Source organism: Parasteatoda tepidariorum, chromosome 2, assembly GCF_043381705.1.
Source record: "Parasteatoda tepidariorum isolate YZ-2023 chromosome 2, CAS_Ptep_4.0, whole genome shotgun sequence".
Taxonomy (NCBI): Eukaryota; Metazoa; Arthropoda; class Arachnida; order Araneae; family Theridiidae; genus Parasteatoda; species Parasteatoda tepidariorum.
Window position 1 is genome coordinate 35,586,832 of NC_092205.1, and position 14,338 is coordinate 35,601,169.

At 26.1% G+C, this 14,338-nt stretch overlaps 2 protein-coding genes across 14 annotated transcripts in view; one reads left to right on the forward strand and one right to left on the reverse strand.

Moving 5' to 3' along the window:
• The window catches only part of LOC139427202 (dynein axonemal heavy chain 5-like), a 28,467-nt gene extending 27,103 nt beyond the window's left edge, over positions 1-1,364 (forward strand). The window contains exon 18 of the mRNA XM_071188104.1: positions 1,278-1,364. Within this exon, the coding sequence (XP_071044205.1) occupies positions 1,278-1,364 (87 nt within the window). The remainder of the gene's footprint in view (positions 1-1,277) is intronic.
• The window catches only part of LOC107442970 (F-BAR domain only protein 2), a 49,104-nt gene continuing 34,912 nt past the window's right edge, over positions 147-14,338 (reverse strand). For 7 of the 13 annotated variants that reach the window (XM_071177451.1, XM_071177450.1, XM_071177448.1 and 4 more), the window contains 8 exons: positions 13,254-13,423; positions 12,341-12,486; positions 11,180-11,394; positions 10,066-10,221; positions 8,004-8,136; positions 6,764-6,966; positions 4,954-5,183; positions 147-3,939 (listed from right to left, as the gene is read on the reverse strand). In XM_071177451.1, the coding sequence (XP_071033552.1) occupies positions 3,893-3,939; positions 4,954-5,183; positions 6,764-6,966; positions 8,004-8,136; positions 10,066-10,221; positions 11,180-11,394; positions 12,341-12,486; positions 13,254-13,423 (1,300 nt within the window). In that variant the 3' untranslated portion in view covers positions 147-3,892. The remainder of the gene's footprint in view (positions 3,940-4,953; positions 5,184-6,763; positions 6,967-8,003; positions 8,137-10,065; positions 10,222-11,179; positions 11,395-12,340; positions 12,487-13,253; positions 13,424-14,338) is intronic. The other 6 variants (XM_071177452.1, XM_071177449.1, XM_071177447.1 and 3 more) reach the window with 1 other exon arrangement.

Genomic DNA, 14,338 nt, shown 5'->3' on the forward strand with positions numbered 1-14,338 from the left:
ATCCGCTAAAAAGCGGAAAAATCTCATCTCTGATTTTAAGAAATTATGTAAATCAAAAAAATTTGAACATTGATACTTTTTTGATGAAATAAAAATCGTCTAGATCCCTTTCAAAGTATAATAAAGAGTAATAAATTCAACAAATATATTCATAATCAACTTTAATGTCAAATAGAAATATTTCTTTACAAAGCAGCTGCTTGAGCTGAATGCATTTTACATTTGTATATATTACCTATACTGCATGCTATTTTAGTTTGTTTGCAAGATTAAAGAAGTTGATGGTAAAAAACACTGAATTTAAAAAATAAATTTTAAGCATCTAACATATAAATAAATACTAAAATTCATAATATAATAAAATAAAAGCAATAAATTCATTAAGAGTAAATTATTTGATAAGATATAAAACACTTTTGTACATGCAACTCATTTCTATTGATAAGATGTAAATAGTTTTATAAGAACTTCAAAGTTAACAAAAAATAAATATATAATATAGCTTCTGTTTTGATAACAGTTTAACAAAACATAAAACATAACAATTCAATTTTTTAAAAAAAAAATGGATAGGTGCAAGCAAACATTTATTGATTTGGCAAGTGCAACGATAGCCTAAAAATTTCAAAACTCACAAGTCAATTCAACAATATTACTTTCTTTTTTTTCAATCGTAGTAAACATTAATAATACTAGTGCCAGAAAATAAAATACAAAAAAATATAACATTGTAAATCTAGATCAAAAGTTAAAAAACTAGAGCTTATGTACATATGATATATAATATGTGTATATATAATTTGTAAAAAAAAAAAAAACAGCAGTTCACATACGACTGTACATTAGACATTTCTCACAAAACAACTGTTCTTTGGCAGCAGGGCATGCACCTTAACAATATAAGCTTTAAAATTCTAACTTTTCAGTAATCAATGAATTATGTATGAAAAATAGGTATAACTAATGTGTAGATGTGCTTTTATCATTCCTATCAAAGGCAAGCTTTTTATATATATATATCACAGAAAGCGGATAGTTTGCAGAAGTGAGAAATTTTATCAAAACCTACTGGATAAATACTAAAAAATTTATTTACACATTTACAAAGCAATCACTTGTATCAATAGATACATTTTGAAGATCAATTTTTCTAAATAAGACCCCAAGAAATTCAGATAAAATCGATTACTAAATTAAATTACATATTTATAAATGTTTCAATCTACAAAACTGAAGATAATTTCAACATATTATGATCAGTTACTTTATTTTCTCAGATAGATACAATAATGAAAAATAATTATGATTTGAGAGTTCGATTATTCCTCAAATTAGATGATGGAATAACAACAGATGATCAGTAAAATGTTTTTAAAATGTTATTTCCAAATATTTTTACAGGTGATCTTTTTTTAGAAGTTTTTATTAGAGTAAAAGAACAGTTTATTATCAACAAATGGTTAAAATAGAAAAATAAAAGAATATCTAGTCATTAAAACAAATTATGTGAGGTAAAATTTCACACAAGTAAAATAGTGTCGGGTATAACTTACGGACAAAATACTTTTCAAAAATTGTAGTAACTGTAGCAATTTGAACAGTATGCAAAATATTTTCTCTAAGGAACAGTTGTCTAACAAACTGTGAAATTGATACTCAGGTGCGTACTGCATATGTATCGGAAACTGTATATATACATACAGTAACCACCCTCTTTTAACTTTCAAATGGTTGTAGGTATAATTATTAAAGTGGTGTCAAGGGATAGTGAAGAAACTATGCACTAAAGCATGAATCCTAAAAAAAAGTATTCTTACATCAAAAACAGCAATGAAGAAAAAAGTAAACATTATAGAGCATCATTAGCATGAAGTATAAAATTTTTATGAACATTATTGCTTGGAAAAAATACATAGAGCATGAATTCATTTGTTTGAGATTTCCTGAAATGTGACAAAACAGGATTTCAGGAAAAAAACTAGTTATTACAAATTACTATTATTTTTGATATATAAGAGTTACATTTTTGCATAAACTTTCCAAATGTTGAGCCCATGAACTACTCTGCAACCAACTAGTTTCTTATTGAATAACATGGAAAAAAACCATTTCTTTGATGCATAAAAGCTTGCAGCTGAAAGTTTGGATTAATGCTTGGAAGGATAATACCCATAGGAAGTCTATTTTTGATGTTCTACAACTTAATAACTCATGCCTTAACTATCTCATGCCGTTTTCGGGATGCAAAAACTCACTCTGGAGTTTCCCACCAGGTGGTACTGTAAACAATCTCATCTTGTAGCATACAGCCACTTTACTAGACTTAAACACCACCTTTACAAATACAGCTGTTGTCATTGAAAGTTAAAAGGATAGATAAAAACTTTAGTGAGCACCCTGTATATCTATGCAATTACTTAAACACATAAATTCAGTTTTTAAGAAAAAAATATCTATATTGTAAGCCAAAAAAAAGCAGAATTTTAATGCTTTCATTTTTAAGGGTTCTTTTATAATAAACAATAGATGTTACTTTTAAACCATATTGCAATCTTATTAGTTTAAATAATTTTGAAAACAACAAGGTATTTATTTTTTATTTAATGTATTTTTCTAAACAATATTTGGGTGCAAATTAAGGTTATAATATAATATAAGATTCTAAGAATAAAAACAATATTATTTCAAAAGTACATTAAAAAATATCATTGTATAGTTTTAAATTTAAAAGCGAACTAATGCTGGCTATTTTTGAGAGAAAAAAATCCAAATTATAAGTGCATAACTTGTGATAAACATAATTAATATTTTTAACTCTCTGAACCTACTTGCAATAATTTTTTCCCTTAATATATACCAATATCATTTATATGTACCAATATCATTCCTTAATGCCTTTCTTATTAGAAAGCTAAAATTTGTATTGGTCAAAATTTGTAACATTCATAATGAAATCATGTTTTACAAAATCAAAAAAAAAAAAAAAAAAAAAAAAAAAAAAAAACTTTTTTGATTGACGGCATAGCTACCAAATGAAATAATAAGGATTTCATGCCAACTATTACATAATATGTAAAATATTTTATCGATAGCAAATAAATAGTTATAGCATATTGTTTAATTAACTTAAAAATAAAGAGATTTAAATAAAAAACAAACTTAAAAATATTTAAAAAAGTACATTTTAGTTAAGTTAAAAGTAATGTTAGGTACTGCTAATGACGTTTCAATTTTTATTTATCAATAATTCTTATTTAAGTACTCAAACAAGTAATAAACTGAGTAAAATATACATTTTAATAGGAATTTTCTTTTAGAAGATTTCATGAATTAGGGTATTTTTCAAAAATATATAATAAAAAAATTTAAAAAAAACAGGCACATTTTTCATTAAACCAGATGAGACTGACAAAATCAAGTAAACTTCTGGGCAAGTCTTGAGTCTATCTAAGCAAGTCTTAGTAGTTTCTAGGCAAAGGATTCCACTAAGATTTTCAAAACTATTATTAATTTTCTATTTCCAACTCTTTTTTGTGAAAAAATTTATCTTACTCTTTGAGAAAGAAATTGTTCATTGACAATAGTATGCTTAAAAGAATGCCAACTTAAAATATTAAAATATTTCTTTACGAATGTGTGTTTTGCCTGTAGTATTTTAACATTAATATAACTACTGCCTTAAACAATACAACTCTAAGGTGCATGCCTTCTGATGAGCCATAGTTGCAAGATTCACTCTGAATATTTTAACTATTTCTGAATATCCAGCAACGTTACATTCATATGATGAGCTCCCTCTAGAAAGAAAAGACTTTTGTGACTGCATCTGAAGACAGATTTCTCATCGCATATGGCAAATGGAATGATTTTACAGATGATACCTTTACATATTTTATCCATAATAATTAGATACTGGATCAGATTCACACAGATATTTACCTAAAAAACAATTTTAAAATTTTTTTAAAGTGGTATACAATAAATTGCAATACAATAAATAAGAGGTATACAATAAATTTTGTTCTAAAAAATTTAAGATATTAAAAGCTGTAAAATTTCAACGTATTCTTTCTCCAGAACACAATTAAATTTAAAGATCTTAAGACAATTAAGAACACTTAGGGACATCAATTTTAATTATTTTTCGAAGTTTCATTTGTGCACGATTTGGCTTTCTTTAAAAAATTTTCATCAAATGCTACATTGTAGCAATTTTGATTTTTACAAAAATAATCAGCTTTTAATATTTTCTCTAGTATCTCATCACTAAGAGATGACCTAAACTGTGATTTTAAAATGGTTTCACTAAAAACTAAGATAAACTACTAACTAAATTACCTTTTAAAACTAAGATTCAAAACCGTAGATTAAGAAGCTAAAAAACGCACGAGATTTCCTCATGATAGTAAACATTTGCTCTGTTGCCAGATGCCGTCAACTGAATTTGTTTTAAAAAAATTTCGTCTTCGTTCGGTAGCCGAGTGAAACGTTTTCTCCCCAATCTATCATTAGGGAGCGTTCTCACTGCCTTTCAGATTCTCAAATGCAGCTGTGCTTCCAAGTGAGTTTCAACTTCTGCGTCGTAGCTTTGATTTTCTCCCTTGTTCGAGCACGTGCCAGGAAGATGCAAGAATTTGATTCCTGCTCTAAAAAATGTGTTCGGGTACAAATTCGGTGGCTCTGTTGTAAAAAATATGAAATAAAATGGGAATTTTTTTTTTTTTTTAAATCGTGGAAAATCAGAAGATTAAAATAAAAAACCGGAAGGCGGCGGAAGTTTTGATAAAAAACCGGAAATCTTTCGGCTAAGCCGGAAGAGTTGGCAGCTATGTATTAATATTTCACCAATCAGGATCTTATGAAAAATTCCTGTATGCAAATTTTCAAAATGCAGTAAAAAAGATTCTCAGTTAGATTAATTTTCTGCCAGTTAAAAACCAAATTTTAACTCACCAGCAACCACTTGTTTTTTGACTAAAGACAGACGATACCCCAAACCAACAAGCTCAAATTCAGCTCCCGAGAGTGAAGTGTTATTGCATATAAACTGAGCAGCTAATGCACATACTGAAGAAGGCCCTGAGCTTAAATCAAAATGAGCGCGAAGAGAGCCTAGACCACCTCCATCCGATGACTGAGAAAGTTCAGCTAGCTTCCACATTGCACGGCTCGTATCACTATTCCTAAAAGAGAGAGGAAATATTTTAACATTTACTCATATTATTTACAGTGTGCAAGAAAAGAACACATTAACAATTTTTGATTTAATGATCAGACGTTTTGGCACAAAAGTGTTTTGAAATTTAAGTACTGGGAGACTAATGGATGTTGCTTAAATTTCATATATTGTTAATTAGAATAAGAAGGAATATGATGAAACTTATACAACTTAAAATTTAAATTTTTTTTTAATCAATATTAAATTGAAAATATTTATTAATTGACAAAACTATGTTATTTTTCATGAAAATATTTTTGAATAAATGAGTTTTATAATAAGGTATGAAAAGTTTATAATTCCCTTAATTAGTTCGTGAGATATGACCAAATATGCAAAAAGTAAAATAAAGGTTAAGAGATTAAGAGGGCCATTCTTCCACCTAGTTACCTTATTTTCTAGATTGTCTCTACTCCTTATTTTGAGAATTAAAATCCATAACATTAAAAAAATGTTTACAGAGAATTTTGTTTTACTACTTCAAAAAATCATTTGCAAAAGTAATTAGCATGTTTAAGGTTAGTCTCTCGAATCATAAAGGTTACAGCTTAGTAATTGAAAATTGAATTATTTCATCAAAAACTGTCAGTGTTTAATTTCTGTTTTTTATTCCGTGCACTGTACATAGATAAACACAGTTTTGTATCATTTTGTTTTATTATCATTAACACAACACAAAAGAAGAGACAAAATAATTTTAATGTAATTGATTAGCTGGAAATTATTAAAACAAAGTACTACACAAAATATTTTTTTTTATTTTTATTATTATTAATCCTTTTGTGATTATTTTTCAGATTTAAATTTTATAATTTCCTAGTATGAGTAATATGTTGACTGGATATATAAATAACTTCAAAAAAATTAAAAGAACATACATTAATTGCTCGAACTTTTATTTAGAGCAGCCGATCCCAAATAATGCTCCAGAACACTTTAGTGTTCCACGGAAAAGGGAATTAAGTAAGTACTTTTTTATAACCAGTGATGATTTTTTAAACCTCTGATTATATTTAGATACAAACTACAATTTCTATAATCATTCGATTATCTCTATGAAATTATTTCAAATAAAATGTCAATGAAATGGAAGTGGCATTTTTCAAAAGAAAATATAATATTTCTAATAACCATATAATAAACAAATTATGAAAAGAAGAAACATTTATAAAATATTATATTAGTATTTCCTACCGTACTTTTCAAATCAAAATAAAATTATTCTTTAATAAAGATATATGTTTCCTTAATAACCAACTTCAACAGCAGTTTTCACCTCAAAGTAAATCATAATTCTGCTTATTTTATTCATTGATGTATATACACCAAAAACAAATTCATAACGAGGCTAGATACAGAACAAAGACTGTGAATTTAAATGTCGGAAATAAAACCTGATTTAAGATTACTAATGATAAAACGATAAAAATTAAATATCAAATTCCTCAAAGTAAATATCAAATTCATAGCTTTTTATTGGTTATAGCACTCACAGTTACCTTAGTAAACTTTATTTATAAAGACAGAGTTCCGAAACAGACTTACCATATGATTTTAGGTTTAGACTGCACATCAGTGACACCACCATTTACAGGAACAATAATATTTATGTTAGATAAAGAAGATGGATTTGATAAAGAAGAAGCATTAAATTTATAGTCTATACGCAGATCTGTAGATGTAGGCTCACACTTCCAATAAGCAACTAAATGCAAGGGAGTACTTTTTGCTCCATGGAGAGTTTTGATCTTAAAAACAAGTTAAAAATTTATGAAACGTCAATTATGATCAACAATAATTATAAATATAATAAGCTTTTTTTATGCTAGGATCAAAGATCAGTAAAAGATGTTTGTCTATCCGCATACAAATGCAAGGTGTCCCAAAATTCATGAAAGTAATTTTGATCGAAAACAGGTTTTGTAATTTAAAAAAAAATATCATTCATGTTATAATGTATAACAATGCAAGGTAGTACATAGAACAGCTGTCATTAATTTAGCCGTTACTTATGTGGTAATTTCCTAGGACAACTAGCTATAAATCTCACTTTTTTTTCTGATACATCAATGAATTTCACCCATAAATTAGAATTAAAACTATATCAATTAAAATTATTATCAAATAGTACTAAAATGCAAATTATTTAATGAAATTTTAAAATAAAGAGCAGAAAAAGGGTTAGATACATTTTTTGGTTGATTATATCAAAATAATCGAATTAAAAATATAATAGAAATAAATAATAATCAAGATATAACAGAGATAAATAAAAAGCCAATTTTTTATATTTACTAAGTTTTTATAATATACTTTCTCAAATGGATTAAAAAACAATACATTAAGTGAAAAAAAATTATTTGCCAATAATTAGGTATTAAGATGTTTTCCTTTTAAAGTTACAGTGAAACAAGTCAGTTTAACTACCCTTGTAAGTTGATTACTTGCCTAAGTTAACCTTATTTAACAAGAATGAAATTTATTCTATAATACAAGGAAGCAAAACCTTAGTAATTTAACAACTTGTCTGGTATATTGACCACTTATGTTTCAGAATGCCATTTTCAACCCTTCCTATGTTGAACTGAGAAAAAAATTAGTAAAATAATACACAATTCGCGAAATAAAGCATAAAAAATTACTAACTACTATGAAACAATAATTGTTAATGAAGGTAATGAATAATTGGTAACAAATACTTGCATTCTCAATTGAAAAAAAAAATGAATAAAATGGCACATAATCACTTATTTTAGTAATATCATAATCAATGATTAATACTTACATGATATTTTAGAATATCTATGTTAAAATATGATGCAGTTGGAGACTGTTCATATTGCTTTCTTAGTAATGCTGTTAAAGCTTGCATATTAAATTCATAAACATATTGCTCTTTTGTACTTTGACTAGGATCTCTACAAGAAGATATTATACAACACATATTAAAAAAATATTAATCACAAACAAAATATATAAGATTCAAAACTCTACAGCAACAAAATACTAAAAATTAAAACTCAGTGCAATTATTATTAGTAAACTATTATTAGTAGTAGTTTTATGTTTAAAAATTATATTTATAAGCAAGTAATAATTGATTGTTCTAACTGAAGTTTAAATATGCTGCTTTTGCAAAAGAAAAACCATATAGATATAAACCATTGATGATAAGTTTACAACAGGGGTGGGGGAATATGTATTGAACGTGAAGTAATGTGGCTATAATTTTAAAAACAATCGAACAGGCATTACACAACACATATTTTCTGAGCCATTAAGTTCAGTTTAGCTACATGCAGGGTTGGCATTTGTTATGGAAGAAACCTATTTCTTCCAGGAAAAACTGGGTGAAATAGAAAAAATATTAAAAATGACAAATAAGTATTATAAGCATTGGGTAGCAAAAAGTAGTGTAAGAATAACTTAAATTTAAAACAAATTAAATATATTATAGAACAAGTTTGATACAGAATTTTAAAAATTTATGCTGGCTTAAGAATTTGTATTTAACAACTTTTGATAATAAAATTTAGTATGTTATTTGTAATAATAATTCAATATGCATTTTGTAGTAGTGTGCATGTTTAGTATGTGATTTATTAATGAAGTAGAAATCATGGAATTTGATTGTTATTTTAACAGTTGTTTATAGAATTATAAATTTAGATTTCATTATACTGATTTATATAAAAAAAATTGAAAAATCAGTTATTTTAATTTCTAAAGAAAGTTATTATAGTTATTTTTTTTTTTCTTCAAATTGTTACTCTTATATTCTTTACATATTTAAAAATTATTTACAACAGATTAAACATTAATATTCTTATTCAAATTAGATTGCAATTAATTGTTGAAACCATTCTAAATGTTGAATTTTCTTTTTGAAAAAGAGTTTCTACCATTTTTTCCACTAGGGTTGGACAGAAGCAAATTCTTATGGGGTCATTTTTTCCACTGGGGAAGAAACTTAGAATAAAAAACACTATAATGTGGTAATACTATAATGTATAAAATTATGTATTTCCACAATAGTATGCAAATAGATTATAAAATGCAAGCTTATTGTTCCTTTTATGTATTCATAGGCATTTTAACTATAGATGTATTATAATTACAGCTCTATATGCCTCTAATTTATTTCCCTTACTATAATAGATTTTTAAATTAGTAAATGCATCTGTAACTTAGAAACATATATAAAATTGCAATAATAAAACTCACCTGTCTCAAAAAATTACTATTTGGGAAAAGAAAAAAAGATAAAGCAGGGTGCATAGCCAGATTTTTCAACAAAAAATAAGCACCATTAAAGTACTTTTTAAGCACTCAAAAAATATTTTTAATCACTTTCCAAAAAAAAGAAATTCATAATTAGGACCTGTGCAGCAATAATAATTATTTTTTTCTATCATTAAAGGCAGCTTTTTCCGTCCTCAAATTGCATCATATAGTTGCTTCAAATAGTCGTTTAAAAGAAAGTTGTTTTAAAGGTTTCCTCAGTTAGCAATATTATCCGGCATTTTGGATAATTTTCCAAGCACTGCCATCTGTCATTGAAATTTATAAATAATTGTGAAACACTGAAATAAAATCTCTAGTTTTCTAAACAGAAGGAAGCAAACTGTACATTGTATATCTCCTTCTGATTTGTTTAATTGACCTTTAAAATTGCCAGTTCTCTTTAGGTCACATGGCAAAAGCTGAATTATTGAAAATATTTTAATTGACTGCAAATTTAATATAATAGTTTTTGGCAAACTTTTGGTTTTATTCCAGTTAATTTAACTGTCAAGTTTTGCCTAAAAGAATAACATTTTTAAAAAATGAATAAAAGAAGCAATTACAAGGAGATGAGTTGCTTATTTGGCAGTATAGTTTCAATTTTACTGGCTTTGGATAATTTGAACACAAGATGAGCAGGGGATGGATTGTTGGCTAAAACTTGAACAATTCCAGCCGGAAAAGACACTTTCATATCACCCATTAAACGAACTTGACACCTGAAAGAATTATTTGAATGCAGTCATGTGTAAAGACAACACAAAAAATACAAAACAATTTGAGTATTTTAACACAAATTAATACTAATTGTGTTGCAGAATTGTGAAGCTAAAAAAAAGCCTTTTAAAAAAAATTATTAAAATGGACATAAAAAAAAATGTTATTAAAATGGACATAAAAGAAAACTTACTAAAAATAATTTTTGATTGCATAACTGGAATTTCTGCTATTTAATTGCATATTAACAATTTCAAGGACGTTTGTGTACTTATCACTTAAAACCGATGATTAATAAGTTATAAAACAGAATGGCTTTTTCTGATAACTTTTCTGCAACTTTTCTTTTAATGGATTTGAGCTTTTACAGCTTAAAATATTGAAAGAAGTAGTTGCAATCTAGAAAATACAGTTTCAATAGTTTAATTTGAAGATACATAGGAACACTTCATCAAAAAATTTGCTGTTTTTTATTTCCATTTGTATTAAACTGAGAATGGGAAGAAAAAAAATTTATTATAGAATGCAATAAATAGTTTAAGCAGGTTGGAAGATTTATGTGTAATATTTCAAGCACAAATTTCAAATTGAAAAATTAAATAAAATATAAGTTTTGAAATAAAAGTTTTTAATTGTAAAGATTCACTAGTTATAGGGAGTTTCATGAACTAAAGTTAACTCATAAGTATGATATTTTTTCGTTCGAAAAACAATATAAAGTACATTTAGGAAAAAAATTAAATGTTATAGACATATAAAAAAAAAATTTATAAAGAATTTAATTAAAAAATACTCAATTCTTTAAAAGCAATTTAGCAAGTTTATTACAATAAACTTATATGAGTAATAATAATATTTACAGATAAATATAACCTATTGCAAAATTATACAACAAAATGTATCTGGAAATAAAGAACTAGAATAAATAAGGATTCTTTTACACTTTCTTTAAAAATGTACCTTGTTTCATCAGTTCCCTTGAAACATGCATTTACAATTTCGTTAAATGCAATGGCTAAGGGTATAGTGTCACTCATTCCAATTGTTAATGGAGAAGGACCCCTGGAGGAACCAACAGGCATAGATGTTGTTTTGAAGTCGCTAGTTAGGCTACTAATACTTTCTGTTCTTGTCATTGCATATGGAAGAGGGGACATGCGTCCACGCGTTGTTGCCTAGGAACATAAATTACAATGAACAAACTATTGTTCACAAAGAACTCAACATCTTTATTTATTAGACATTTATACATTATACAGACATTTCAAAATATCAGTAGCAAGTGACATTTGTTTTAAAAGTCAATATTAAATCTAAAGATTGGTTTAAATTCAATGAAATGAAAATCGAATATTGCTATATTTACCAAAACAACCCATAATAATGTTACAAACTATGTCTGCTGTAATAAAAAAGCGAGATGAAGAAACAAATAAAATGAAAAAGAAAAACTAAGGCATTTTGGGGGTCAGGGATTCCTTCATTACATATAAAAAATTAATTATCTACAGATGAATGCAAGATTAAATGAATTAAAGGTCGATAAAAAACTTTTATTTTTTTGTACTGCTCATCAAGGCAGAATGATGAACTAGTTAACTATTTGTACTAACGCAAAACAAGAAGTATCAAGCAAGCTAGAAATATTAGACATTTTTCAAAACTTTTATCAAGCATACACTTGCCAAACAGACAGAGCAAATCTGTGAAATTAAAGCTATATCTCAACATAATTATTAAATTGTACTAAAATACAAATTATTTATTAAAATATGAATTTTAAGTAAAGAGCAGCAAAAAGGTTAAACACATTTTTTGAATAATTTTTTTTAATTTTTTTGAATAATTTTTGAATCAAAATAATCTAATGAAAAATATAATATATATATAAATAATAATAGAGATAAAAAATAAACAGATTAAAAAAAGCCAATTATTTATATTTACTAAGCTTTTATCAAAAAATTTCTTTAATCAATTAAAAAACAATTTTAAAGTGAAAAAGAATAGTAAACAAAACTTGTAATAATTTTGGGACATAAATACTTATTAGTGCAAAAAGCCAAAAATGTATAAATTTCTTTTTAACTTAAAATAAACAAAAGCAATGAAATAAATTACTTCGAAAGCTCTTCTGGAAGGAGGCCGTGGAAGAACATGAAGTAATATGGAACTTGTAGGAGTGCCTACTCGACTTGTTGACAATGGCTTCTGTACTTCATTATTGGCAAGTTCAGGCTCAACTTCAGAGGAAGAATCTAGGGCTACTTAAAAATGAAACTTCATAAAATTTATGAAATAAATATAACAACTTGTAGCAAATAATATAAATAGCAAAAAGAATAAAAAAACAGGGTATAATTTTGGTTGCTACAGTAAAATCTAAATAAAATTACAATTTGTTTTGGGTTAATTTGAGAAAATATTTCTCTTCTATACACCAATTCCTTATTTAATAACATGGAAGGATATGGAGAAGAATGCTACTTTCTATTTTATGTGATTGTCAGGGAGCTAAATTATATTTCGATTTTCAAGCAAAATTTTGAAAGAAAAACAAAGCAATTGGTTACGCAAACAATTTCACTTAAATATTTCCAACTTTTCCACGAAAATGTCAACAAAATATGCGACCACATTTTTGACTAATACCTGTAAAAATATAGGTGAGCAAACTTAGCTTATTATATTTTTAAAGAAAGACCTTGAAAACAAAATCTAAAACTTAGATTCTAAACTTTTTTTTTTTGATTAATGATAATAATTACATAGTTGTAATAAAATATTTAAAAAAAATTATATAAAAAACCATTAAAAAATTTAATTAAAATTTAAAAACTGTATTTAAAATAAAAAATGCAACAAAAAGAAATATTTCTGAATTAATGATTTTTAACAGCAGACATTTCATTAAAATTTTTAAATCATAAAACTTAAATATGAATGATCTTCAAAATATAATTTACTGATGCCGCAACCTCTAAATCTGAAACTATAAAACAGTATAAAATATAAAGTGAGGTTCATTGCTTACCAGAATTTTTAGATTCTGTAGTACTTTGAGCCATCTCTCCCAATGATGGAGGTTTAGAGTTAGGAATACTACTTGAGGGGCTTGGAAACCCACCCACAGCAGGACCAGTAGGTGTTGAGGCACTGGATGCACTAGGGCTGAAGATGCTGAATAAATCAGTATCAGCTTTACTATAAAAGGATAGGTAAAACAATCGAATGTGAGAATTCAAATAATAAAACAAAAAAGCACCTAAAAAAATTAAATGAAAGTTTGGGAAAATTGTTAAAAATTTTGTAGGTTGATATTCAGTTCAGTTGGAGATTTTTAACTGTTTTACTGAGAAAATAAATTCTTGATTTAAAAGACTGATTTCTAATCATTAATGCTAACTGTTAACTCTGGTCTCTGTGCAGGAAAAAACTTGGTAATTTTTACATGCAAAGATTTTGTGTGTTTTGGACTCAATTAAAAATGAAACTGTACTCGTATCTAATTAATTTGGAAATTATAATTAAAAATGATTCATCAAAAATTTTATAATAATTATTTTTAAAGACAACACTTTTGCATTAAATACAATATTTAAAGTTATGTGTAAAAGGAAAACCAAAATCAGACAATTGTTGTAGATATTGTATATAATAGGATATTGTTTAATCCTATTATATTGCAATATGATAGCTGTCAAAATGATTAGGGGAAAAAATGCAGTAGATTTTACGAAATAATATAAATTTCGTGATAATTGTTACATAATGTAGTAAATATTTTACACATAGTTTTATAGACTTTTATAGTCATCAAAATAAAAATAAAAAACTACAATATTTTCAAGTTATGATTGACATTAAACAATGCCCGAAATGTTATGAATTATGTTTACTCAAAATTTTGAATATTAATAGACATAAAATTCATCAAATATAGTTAAAAGATTTTTTTAATTAACTTAAAAAAGAAAGTTCTGAATAAAAATAAACTGAACAGTTTAGAAAAAAAAGAGTTTTGAACTGATCTCTATTAATGAGGTTTGCTTCATCATGCATCAGTAACACTTATTTAAATATTCAAGCAAGCAATAATCTATACAAAAATACTATTTC